The following is a 12,703-nucleotide window of genomic DNA, read 5'->3' as shown; positions in this document are numbered from 1 at the left end:
CTGAAGCAGGGAGCTTCTGCAAACAGCCTTTCTCTTGCACAGATGGGCTTTAACAACGGCAAAATGTTTTGCCCAAGGACTGGATTTGTTGACCACAGTCTTCATCTCAGAGCTTCAAGCAATACCGGCCTGTGCTATTAAGTGTCCAGAGGACCAGAGCTGAGGCAGACCTGAGCCAGTTTTGTATGGCAAAGAAGGAGAGGGTGGTGGACCAAAGGCAGGCTTAATGTAATGTGATTTAACTGCTGTAGGTTTCATGTTGACTAAATAGGAAGTTGAATGTGAAGGTAGATCACACATTACTAACTTGGCCTAATATGGTGAACAGGATACAGTCTCAGTTCTGCCTTGTGTAACTCTTCTGAAGTCAGTAGTTACATCAGAAGCTTGCATATCCTAGCCTGTTCTCTCATTCTGAGAGCGTATGCCTTTTAAAGATGCACACTCAGCAACCTAAAAAAATCTAGATGGCCTTTGACTTTATTACAAGCTCTTTCACTTAATTTTCTTAGCTTTTCACAAGAGGATGGGGGTAACAGTACCTGCTCAGAGTGGGCTGAGCTAATACTTGTCGAGTATTCCACTGCTCTTGTGTTTGTGCCGTTTGCTCATTTCCTGAAGTGGGCACTACTGAAACCTCTTATGATGCACAGTCTTATTACTCTGATGTACAAGAATACTATCTACGTGATAAACAATATTACATGTACTTTTTATAAGTATGGTATAATGATTTAAAGGAAGACAATGTAGTAATTCTGCAGTTTACTGACTTTCTGTGTTTAATAGGAAATTGCAATCTCTGGCAAATAATCAGCTCTTAAGTCAGTGTCAGTTTGTCTTATTTGTATCACACTAAAAGCAAGGGCATTTAAATATCTTATAAAATAGGCAAGACAACATGGATATGAGGTCTATGATTCCTGTTTTATCCAGGCTTATAAGTCCATTTGTTTACCAAGCATGGACATAAGCTCACATAGAGACACTTTCAAGCATTAGACTACATGTTTTTGAAGAAAGAAAAAATTATCTTTCAGGCTTGCATGCTTGATCAGCTCAATGTTATCAGGTCATACATATGTTGAGTAGTTTCCATTTCACTCAACAAAAGCTAACTCAATTCCAAAATATGTGACACAACAAATGGAGGAAGAAGAAATTACACATTTTTAGTTTATTTGTTATCAGGAAGAAAACCCAAACTAAAACATTGTGTTCAATGCACTGATTGGTCACTTAGAATGGAACTTCATATGATTTCTAAGTGGCCAATGCTAGAAATATGCAAGTTCCTAATCATGTAGATACAAATAGTTCATGAAAACGTGCTTCAAGATCCAAGCACGTGAATGAGCGTTCACTGGATTAGAAACTATTACATTACACTCTTGAGTTACAAGATGAGCACTCTTATCACACCACACACTTAACCCATACTTGCTTTTAAAATTAAATTTATTTTCCTTTTTGCTCTTTGTAGCCTAAGCCTCCTTTTTCATTTTCAAAGCAGTACTCAAAGTTTCCTAGACAGCTGGGTGAAGTACCTCCCACACAAATTCTATCTGAGACAGACAGACAAGCACTTTTACTGCACTACAGTTGTGAGAAAAGCCCAGTCTGACAGACGTGTTTGAAACACACCGAGTTTGCATGCAGCTGAACACATATACAGCAGCTTCCCTCGCCACAAACACTGGAAGAGGTACTCGGGTGTACTGGTCTAGAGGCAAAATCCTTCACTAGCAAGTAAACGTGTGAGGCTGGGCCTGTCTGATGCCCAGATCTCATATTTCAGTGAATTCTCCAAGCTGCCAAGCCAATGGGATGGCGCTTTTTTCCACCTACTGTGTTGAAGCTGGGCCAAAAGAAATGTAAAAAAAAGGACTGCAAAGATGCAAAGCGCAAGTGGAGAGTAAGACGAATGTAGCTTTGTGGCAGGGAGGCCTGAAGGGGATGGAAGAAGTTTTGCATTTCCAAGAGTACCTATATGTTTTCCCATAAGCATTAGATAAAACACACAAGCGGCATCAGGAGCACCGCACAGGACTTGTGTCACAACACGGTGATCCTGCCCACTGAGCTGCAGATTCATGCTTCCTCTTCCTTACTCTATTACAGGCCTCATGAATTTTGCATCCTTTACAGCTAGGTGCTTTGAATCACCCTGCTGAGCCCTGGCATCATCCCTGTATATGTTTTAATGCCTAAAACAGGTGCCCAAGAGCACTGCAAATCAGGCTCCGTATCTCTAATGACAATTTGCTTCTTGTTTAATATGAGGACTATAAGAAGCATTTTCTTTGTATTTTAGGAATTACTTGCTGCATCACATATGAAATGATCCCAAACCTACACCTTCTAGCTTGTGGAGTACACAAGATGTTCTCTTTGGACTGTGGTTGTTGAAATGGAACATCTGCATTTCAAGAGCGACCAAACCCTTCGAATCAAAGGGCTGTGGTAATAGCCAGCACAAAACGAGTGAAAGTAAACATGCATGTAATGTTGTTGTAGCATGTATTTTTGCTTTAACCGTATATACTTCTCATTAGAAAACAAAAACAAAGATGCAGGCAGCTGTGGACAAGAAAAAGCTAAATGCAGAATTCTGTTTCTTTTTTTTTTTTTTTTCTCTTTTTCTCTGAATAAAACAAGATAGCAAGTAGTGAATATCCAAGATTGAATAGCTCAAATACCCTAGCACTTGGCAATAGATCATTTGTTTCTTAACCATGACTTTGAAAATAACTCATAGTGCTAGTGATTCAGGTTTGTTACTGGCAACTGTTCAATGATCAGAGATTAAGGACTTGACATTCTCCACATAATTTTTAGTAATCTTTGTAAAAATGCCATTGCCATTTCTAGAACTGTAAGGGGAAGTCACAAGAACTGAACCGGTACAGCAGCCTCTGTCCGAAATTATTTGAAATCATTACTTTACTGGAGTTTCCTTATTTGAAGAAATGGTCCCTGCTGGAGCTTGAGAGTAAGGTTTAAACTGGAAACACCAAGACATACTGCACGGGTTACACGTTTAGTGCTCTATCTCTCTATTCTTCCTGAGTTAGGTGTGCTACCTTGCACAGGACATAAGCTGGAATGCTCAGGACTTGCGGTGCTGGGGCAGGCAGCCTCTCCTTCCCGGGGCACACAGGATCGCAGAGTGCTGCGGTTGGAAGGGACCTCTGGAGGTCAAGTTCTCCAGCCCCCCTGCTCAAGCAGGGCCATCTGCACTCGGCTGCCCGGGGCGCTGTCCGGCCGGCTTTTGAAGATCTCCACGGATGGAGAGCCCAGAAGCTCCCTGGGCACCCTGAGCTGGGTGACCCTCGCAGGCACCTGCAGCGAGCCGAGGCCCGTGGAGCGCGAAGCTGACGGCAGAGCCGGGCCCGCCGCGGTGGCGGGGCAGGGGGGACCCGTCCGCGCAGCTGCCCGCAGAGGAAGGAGCGGGCAGCTCTGAGGCGCCTGCGGACAGCCGGGGCGGCAACGTCCTCCCGCGGCGCTGCCCGACCCCCGTCTCCCACGGCCGCGTTCCCCAGAGCTGGCCCGTCGGCTCCGCGCACACCTCCGCCTGCGCGCAACGCCCGCCGGAGCCGCCATGAGGGGCGGGGAGGGTGCGGGGACACACACAAACACCACAGAGACAACGGGGACGCGGGGCGCGTTGGCCCCCGCCGCGCTGTCAAACCCGCCCACAGAGGGGCCGCGGCCCGTTCCCAACGCGCCCCCCCGCCCCGGCAGCCCCTCCCGCCCCTTCCTCCCCGGGGCTCGCGGGTACGGCGCGCGCGCGCCCCCTCCGACCGTTGAGCGGCGGCGGGTGAAAACGGAGGTGGGGGGGCCAGAGAGGAGTGGCGGGCGGGCGCGCGCCCCCGCCTCGCGCGCATACCTCCCGCCTCCTCCCCCTGCCCCTCCCTGCCCGGACCGGGGCCGTTCGCTCTGCGCATGCGCTCTGCGCATCCGTCCCAGCCGCTCCCCCCCTCGACTGTTCAAACAGGAAGGCGGACATGTTGGTGTCTCTCGCAGGTTTTCTCACAGCCGCCGCCGCCGGACCTTACGCTCTCCCCTCCCCTTAAGCTACCTCCTTCCCTCCTCCTTCTCACGCTGCAACCTCGGGTCGGTCCTGAAGTGGTCTGGGCTGCCGTCCCGTACGTGAGGCGGAGGAACAGGGCGGGGGGGAGCGGAGCCGGCGTTGGCAGCGGCGGGAGGCAGCGAGGAGCCGCCGGCGGCCGCACAGTGAGGAGGAGGGAGGAAGAAAGATGCTGTTGCCGTCGCTCCGCCGCTGAAGTGACTCGTCCTCTGCCCGCGGGGGGCACTCGCCGCGGGGTTCGGGGCGGCCTGTGCGCGCAGCTGGCAGCCCTGCGCCCGCTCGGAGAGGAGAGGGGCAGCCTCATCCCCCAGCCCGCCCCGGGCTGCCTCGCCCTGTGCCCATGGAAGCGCCAACCCCACGGCGCTGAGACACCGCCGAGAGGATTTTCCTTTTTTTTTTTTTTTTCTCTCATTTCTGCCTTCTTGGTGTGCTTGCAGGCTTCCGCCCCCCCCCGCTTTTTTTTTTTTTTTTTTTTCCCCCTCTGTTGTTGTTGCCTCTTCTGATTTTCCGGAAAGCTGCGCTTCGGAACCTGGCACCGACCCGCCGCCGCTCCTGCAGGACGAGGAGGAGGAACCGCTACGCTGGCTCCCAGGGCGGCTTCCCCGGCTGGGAAAATGCGGTTGCCGAGACGCTGGGGCCCGAGTAGAGGAGGGAGGGAGAGGAAACCTGCTCCTGCGGAGTTGTGAGCAGCCCAGGAAAGTGCGTGCGTGGAGAAGGGGGGAGAAGCAGCCTCGCCCCCCCCCCCCCCCGCCCCCCCCCCCCTCCCCCCCCGCCGCGGACTCTCCTTCGGTTTTCTCTCCCCTTTGGCGGGGCAGTGTGGGGGACTTGGCCTCAGAGACTTCTGTGATTGAAGGAATTTTTCAGGAAGCGCTCCTCAGCCTGGTATAGGCTGTGTGGTTTCTCTTTTGTGCTCGCTTGTTCCTGTTTTTTTTTTACTTTTTCATTATTTTTAACTTTACTCTGGAATAAGGGAAACTTCTCTCCGGAAACATGTCGACGGGAGAAAGTTTTGAGTCTCGGTTTGAAAAAATCGACGTGACTTTAAAGGACCCCAAATCCGAGGTGAACGTGGACTGTTTGCTGGTGAGTAGGGAGCGCCGGTGGGCCCTCGGTCCCGTCTCCCCGAATTTCCTACCCTGTGGGACCGAATCTCGCAGTCCTGGCTGAGTCACCACTCTGCTTAACTCCGCGCGAGTGTTTTGTTTACTCAGCGTTGAGCTGAGGGTGCGTGAACGTCTCTGTGCAGGGAGAGCGGCTTTCATGCCAAGGAGGCGCCCGCCCGGTCCTGCCTCAGACTTGTCATCTCTCTCGCTTCATGCATCTTTCTCCTCTTCGCAGACTGTCATAAGGGGCGGTGGACACTTTGTACAAAGGCGTAATTCGTGAGTGCCAGTCCTATGTGTGAGCAGAAGACTGTAAATAGCTTTGACATACCAATTCCCTCTTTAGCAACTATTTTTTTTGTGAGAGTGAGGTTCTCTTATCTTGTGGTTAAGCACTGCAGCACTGACTTCAGCCTGTTTATCGTAGACGTTTGCGAATGCTAACTAATCATGTGTAAAACACAGCTCTAATATGCCCTTACAGGTGGGGAAGTAGTCATGGCAGGGGTTTAAATGCATTTTAGACTAGTAGGTGTGCTAGGCCTGGGGTAGAGGGCTGCTTGCTTATTGTTTTCCTACTTGATCATACCCGATGGTTCAGTGGATCTCTCCAGTGCTGTCATTCTTATATTGCATCATAAGAAAGAAAACCATAACACTTCCTGACAGAAAACCGACATCATTTGGTAGCTGCTTGACAAAAGTGGATGGTATTTTAGTACTGGTTATAAAAAGTACCTCAACGCAGTGTATGCCAAATCAAACTAATTCATTTGGGATGTGGCTGGATACTTGGATATGCCCAGAGGTGCCCTTCAATAGTAGCAAATTGTAATTTGTGCGTTTATGCTGAAGAGAATTTATTTTCTTTGTAGCAAGTGATAAAAGTTCTTCAGTGTATTTTTTTTTTTCCTGGCTTTGTGTTGTCAGAGAGGAGAACAAGTAAACCGGGTTTGTTCCTACTATGAACTCTGACATTTGGGATTGGGGGAGGAAGGGAGGTGTGGGGGTGGAGATAGCTCTTAATAGTCATTCATCCGCTGCATGGCTCTTAGCAGAAAGCTTGCCTGAGCATAGGGTGGTGGAGAGGTGAAAATCTAATGAAACAATCTGTACAAGTTCATGATATTGTGTACTTTTTTTGGTTATTACTGATTTGTGAGTTTCTGAAGTGTTGACAGGTCAAACCTGCATCCCTGGGTAAAAGCGGAGCCTTGTAGATGTTGCTGCCACGGGGGAAAACAGCACTGCATCTTGCAGTTAACTTGCTTCTTTTGATCTAGTTTATATATCTGTCATCTCAGAACCACAGCTAATGAGAAGAGCTCTGATGCTTTGGATGTACTGTGTCAATTTTGATAAGACTACTGTAAAATCTGACATTTTTACACCCAGATTCTATTGATAGATGTCAGGACTATAGATCTGATTAAGAGTCCAGGGTTTTACATTAAAAAATGACTCAGTTTCCTAGTATGTGCTTTAATGCTGGCCATACTATGGCAACCTTCCTACAGTGATTGTAAGGAGGTTACAGGTATCAAACATGCAGTTGATAGTTTCTTTAACTGTATTCTTCACCTTTCAATCAGTTTAAGAATTTGCCCCTCTTCAGTTATTTTAAATGTGATCTGGAGCTAAGCTGTAGTCAGTTTGGGAGTTAACTTGTTGGGATGCTTCCTGTCATGGTTGTGTAAAGTTTTAGAACATGTGTTTGCATCTCAGATCTTAAGAATGTCCTTTAAAGTGACAATTTTTTAGAAATCATCTGAGATTTTTGGGCATACCTTTGCGTATTCTTTTAAAGGCAGCTTCTTGTGGTATAGTCATCAGAATTGTGTGTGGTGTGTTTTTTTTAGCTAGCTCTAGTTACAGATACTATTCATTTAAGCTAATACCAATTAAAAAAGGAAGTGTTTCTTCTGAAGAAACAGCTGGTAGGTTAACTTTGTATGTGTTTGGTCACTCTTATCAACCTCTGTGTTGGCTCAACTTTTACTTTGTTTCTCTCATCCCGAGCTGGTTCTTGGTCTTTTCTCTAGAACTTAAGTATTCTAAAACTTTCTAAAGAGTTTAAATATTTTACACCAGTTCTCAGTGTGATGATTCATAGTACAAGCATCATTCTTGGCCCAAGGTACTCTTTATATATCCAATCCATTGATATGTGGATATGTTCTTAAGGAAGAAATGTTTAGGTGTAGGTGTAATTGATCTGCACTTAACATATCTTCTAAGATGAGCACCCTATTCCCCTCCCTGCAGCCCCCAGTTAGAGGGGAGACCTGTCAGACTCTATGCCTGCTACACTTAAAAAGATAATAAAATCATGTTTTTATGATCAGACTACATACAAAACGAATCCTTTTTTATAAAACCATTTAAAACCATTTTTTCGTTTGATTTAAAGTTGTTAGTTGATGATATTTATAATTGCTTTCACTTTTCCTGAGCAAAGGTGTTAGCTAACTGTGTATCTGAGTGGTATTATATGAATAACTGATACACAAACACTTTAAATTCGGCATCTGATATTCTATACATGTAGGCTTAAAATGCTTGAATTCCTTCAGATTCAAGAAGTATATTTTTTTTTTGGCTGTGTGATGTCTCAGCAAGGCCCTTGGCTTCTCTTAGGATGGTTTTATCCTCTTCAGCTTTACTTTGTTTCTCTTCTATTCTTACTCTTCTTCCCCATCTGTTTGTAGCCCCTGTAGACTAAAAGGTGGGCATGGAATAACCTTTAAACCAGTTTTGTAACCATTTTGGGTTTTGTTAGCTTCATAAGCTAGGTTCTGTATGCTTGAAACATTCTAAAGTTATATGTGAAGTAGTATGAGAACACTAAGAAAAGAAGGTGGGGTGGGGAGGGGGGAGGCTAATACAAAGGAAGGCATGTTACCGTTTCAGGAAGGTGTGGGAGAAGAGTGCTGACAACAGAGCAGGCGGAAAAGACACAGAGGACTATGTAACTTCAGTTTACATGCTGCAGGAAGGAAATTCATAAAGCTGAGGTGCAGGAGAGAGATGTGTTTATTTTGCCTGTTTTCTCTTACAGCTGTAGTAAAAACAGAGTAAGAAAACAGACTAAGTTGCAACTGTCTGTAACTAAATTTTTTTTGTTTCTTTTGGGCTTCATGTGCTTAATTTAGGACTAGGCTGGGAAATCATAGACAGGCTGTCTGTTTTGATGAGCCATGAGGAGGCCATAGCCCAAGTTCTGTGTAAAGCATGTATCACAGCATAATGTAGTTCTTTTTCTCAAAATACTAGGTACTAGTTACTAGGAGTCCTACAGTCCTAAAAAGATCTAGTAAGACTGTGAAGGCTGTATTAGATAGGTAGTCACATTCTAGGGCGTGCAGTGATCAGATACTGGTGAATGCCATAGGTGTGCTAAGTAGAGCCAAAGGCAACATAAGTAACTAGCTATTAACTTGCGCTTAGTGTCTCATTACTGATATTAAGCAGTGGAAAGTGGTATTCAATGAGCATGCTTCTACGATTTCAGAATAAAACCAGATTTCTCGTTCCTCTGTGTTTCTTACTAAATCCTTGGGGTTTATGGGCTTCCAGTTTTTGGAGGGAGGGCTGTAACAGGTGAATGGATGGGGGCCATCTTGACCTGAAGCAGCCTATGGTTTTGATTCAAAAATAACCAGTAAATTTTCATGAAGATGCTTTTTGGTGCTTTCTCTGCTCTGATAATAACTCACAAAGAGTCTTTTCATGTTTTATATAGACACTTGAGTAACTCAGTTATTCAAGTACGTCGTCAATTACTTAAGTAGTTGATTTTTTTTTTTTAAAACTTCAAACTCTTGATGGTCTTAATCTTCAAAGATGTCAGATGTTTCATTTGTTCAGCATTTTGGCTTCAAATTAACTGACAACAGTAAACACTGCCTATGACAAACTTGTTTTATCTAGTCTCAAGAGGTTTTCATTTTTGTTGCACTGAAAATACAGAGGTACAGAGCATGATTCACCTGTATTTCCTAGGTCTATTTCGTATTCAGCTAGAAGAATACACGTTCATCTGTCTTGCTTAGGAACAAAGTGAGATGATCTCATAATCTTTAGGATTTGGAGTTCTAAATCTCTTTGTCACTAGACCTCTTTTTCACTTCTGCTTAACTTGTTAGAAAGCACTTCTGAAGACCTTGTGGTTAGGGATTTGGTAAATAAATAAAATAAATAGAAAGTAAAGAATATAACTCGAAGTACCTGTACTTCAGGAGTTCTTATCTATCAAAATAACTGTTGAAAATCACCTTCATTGAAACCACATTAACTATACTCTTAGAATCTGAGTGATAAAACGCTGGAGAAACTTGGTATCTGAGAAGCTTATTTGTTTGCTGATGAAGCTCATGCATAGAAAAAGCAGAGTTTGAACACTTGCAGATTGTCAGCTTCAGAATGCTGTAAATTGTCTGGAGTATTCAAAGTAAGGGGAAATGTCATGACTGACTAAATCTCCTTGGGCACGTTTCTACCATTCTTTAGACCCAGGTGCAATGTCCTGCACTTGGGCTGGGACAGTCACCAATATCGGTACCGACTGGGTGTTGAATGGATTCAGAGCAGCCCTGCAGAGCAGGACTTGAGGATATTCTGAGAGAATATCTGAATATATCTTCTGACAGAGAGCCTTTTTACCAGGGCCTGTAGTTGCAAAACAAGAGTCAATGGTTTTAAACTGAAAGAGGGTAGATTTAGATTGGACATAAGAAGGAAGTTTTTTTACTATGAGGGTGGTAAGACACTGGAAGAGCTTTCCCAGAAATGTTGTAGATGCCCCCTCCGTGGAAGTGTTCAAAGTTGGGTTGAACAGGGCTTTGATTTAGTGAAAGATGCCTTGCCCATGGCCGTGGAGGTGGGAACTGGATGATCTTTTAAACATCCCTCCCAACCCAAACCATTCTGTGATTCTGTAGTTAGATCTAACATAAGACTTCTGTCTGACCTAGAAGTATAATTCTGTGTCTCCAAGTTACTATAGCCAAGCTTTATATGCAAAACTGATTATAATTGCAGGTTAATATGCCTGCTCATCACTGAGAATTAGGAAATATATAGTTTGATGTGAAATTAATGATAAAATATGTACCTTGGTATGTTAATCAAAGGTAAAATGCAACTGTAAGTTGACTTTGGAAATGCAGTAACTTGGTGGATTCTCATTTCAGGTTGCACCTCTTGGAAGACTTAATATTCTGTAAGCCTTAAGAGAGTTAACAGTAGAGGTGGTGGGGCTGTCAAAATGTTAGCGTATTGTATGGTCCATTTTCTACAGGAATAGCAGTTAACTTAGCCAATTCTTCTGCTCATAAAACTAGAGGCTGTAGGAACATAATTATTTATTTTTCCTATAAAAAGTTTTAATCAAGAATGGTAATAGAAAGCTGATGTTAAGATACGTTTCAACAAGAGGAATAAAAAAACCCCAAACCAAACTGTATAGTAGATTATAAATGTTCTTATCAAGTAAAAATATTTGTAAACAATGTTCTTTTCCCTGGCAACTGTGGAGTGTTTTGTTTTTTTGGGGGTGGTGGGAAGGAAGAGGGAAACACCTGGAATTTGTTTGCTGTACAAATTGAAAATCAACCTGTTGGTCTGTAAATCTTTGACTCTGAGGACAATGATAGCTTCAGGAGCCACTTATTGAGAACTTGATAAATATTTAGAAGCACTGTGAGCAGATGATATTGGTAGCCTCACAGTTGCTGTTAGTAGAATTCCCTAGGACATACTTTAGTACTACTTAAAAATAAAAAGGTTTTTTAGGTCTCTTACCAAGGAATACCAAGATATTTGTCTCAATACAGAATGTTTATCTTGAATTTGAGAGGTCCCAAAGCATGTTATTAAAAACTTCTATTTTTTTGTGGATATTGCTTGATGCTATTTATTGAAACTCCTTTGTCATCAAGAAATGGAAGTTCCAGATGGAGATACTGAAAAACTGAACTTCCTTCTCTGAGAATGAAATATGAGAATGGTTGAAAACTATTCTGTCTTTGCCTTAATTTGTCCAGTCATTCAAGCAGCAATAAAGCCATAAGGATGATGAGACGATATTGGTAAAACTGTAAGCACTGTGCAGACAACACCTGGTTATAGCTCATTTAAATGCAAATAATACCATCTTTTAGCTTTCTCAGTAGTCTGCTGAAATAAACACCTGCATTAATGGTGGTTGAACAAGAGCTGAAGCTTGATCTTTGTGAAGAAGAAAAGTGTTTTGGAGCTGCTCTTGTCCATAGTGTTTTGCTCTGCTGAGATGATTTGATCTCCTGTGGAGTAATCTCTAGCCAGGTTTCTTCTTGGTCTTTTCAGTATTGATGGATATCCAGACAATATCAGCAGAGTATACCATGCTGTGGGGCAGCTTTAGTTACAGCAGTTTAGAGCCTGGCTAGACAAGCAGCAGTGGCTTGGCCTGGTTAGCTACCGTGTTGCTAGGGGAGAACCGGCACAGGAGCAGTACCAGCTTCTAACTGGAGCACAGGTCAAAGTCTACTCTGATACTCAAAATCTTGTAAAGGATTGGCTTTAACTAACTGAAAGATTGCCACTCCCTGTCAATATTTATACAATACAAACTGTCATGGGGACAGTATGTGAGATCTCTTTATTAATAAGTCCTAATTTAAATCCTACAGCGGATTTCTTTATTTCAGCTTTCCCTCTAAAATTTCTTGTATGCATTCATTTTTCTGTTTCTTTTATAGATTTCAGAACTGTCTGAAAGTTTGTTATTGTTTTCAGTTACATGGTCTGAGATGATACAGAGACCTGATGCTTGGAAACCTCTGTAGAAAACACTACACAAAATAAGGCTTTGTTTTGGACTGTAGGCTGGAACTACCTAAATGTGTTTCTAGCTTGTGTGTGTTTGAGCTACAGAGCTTATAATTGATCTGGAAACACAAGTGCAATGTGCACTTGTTTTTTCCTACAGATCTCAATGAGTCGTAATATTCACTTTAAAAAAAATATAACTAAGAAATCCTTAAATTCTAAGAGTTATGCAAATATTGAGTAATTATGTCTTTATCTTTTTTCTCATAAAAGCTGCATAGTACTCAACTAGTGCTGCACTGTATTCCGGTGTATTAAATTCTAAGGTATGAATATATTCAGAGGAAAACTGATACTTCCTGATAAAGTCTATTGATGTTAGATATCCACACAGAAAATGCATTAATATGTGATGGCTGTTTCCCATGTAGTCACTGACTGCTATGAAAATATTGCTTCTATGGAGGTGAGGAGAGAGGAGACACTGCCTGTGGTAAAAGCTGAAGTGCAAGGTGTCGGTACAACAAGCACCGTCTTCCTCGAGTATGGATGCCAGAGTCCAGCGTGTTAATTCCACCATTGGGATCTAAGAGCACCTTTGTCTACAAGTGTGGAGTGACTATGTTAAGGTACTTGGGAGGGGAGGAAGCCTCTCCAGCTAAGAGCTGATAGGAGTGGATGGAGAAGATCCTCCAGGGAG

General features: G+C 43.7%; 1 protein-coding gene across 2 annotated transcripts in view; it reads left to right on the top strand.

Annotated features, from left to right (window-relative positions):
- Positions 1-3,978: 3,978 nt before the first annotated feature.
- ROCK1 (Rho associated coiled-coil containing protein kinase 1) overlaps positions 3,979-12,703 on the top strand; it is a 94,681-nt gene continuing 85,956 nt past the window's right edge. For both annotated transcript variants that reach the window (XR_012630254.1, XM_074879199.1), the window contains exon 1: positions 3,979-5,173. Coding sequence is in view for 1 of the 2 variants with exons in the window: in XM_074879199.1 (XP_074735300.1) it covers positions 5,081-5,173 (93 nt within the window). In the remaining variant the exon portion in view is untranslated. The remainder of the gene's footprint in view (positions 5,174-12,703) is intronic.

The sequence above is a fragment of the Strix uralensis genome, chromosome 1 (assembly GCF_047716275.1).
Source record: "Strix uralensis isolate ZFMK-TIS-50842 chromosome 1, bStrUra1, whole genome shotgun sequence".
In the NCBI taxonomy this organism is placed as follows: Eukaryota; Metazoa; Chordata; class Aves; order Strigiformes; family Strigidae; genus Strix; species Strix uralensis.
The sequence above is the reverse complement of the archived record's forward strand: the minus strand, read 5'-3'. Positions and strand labels throughout refer to the sequence as shown.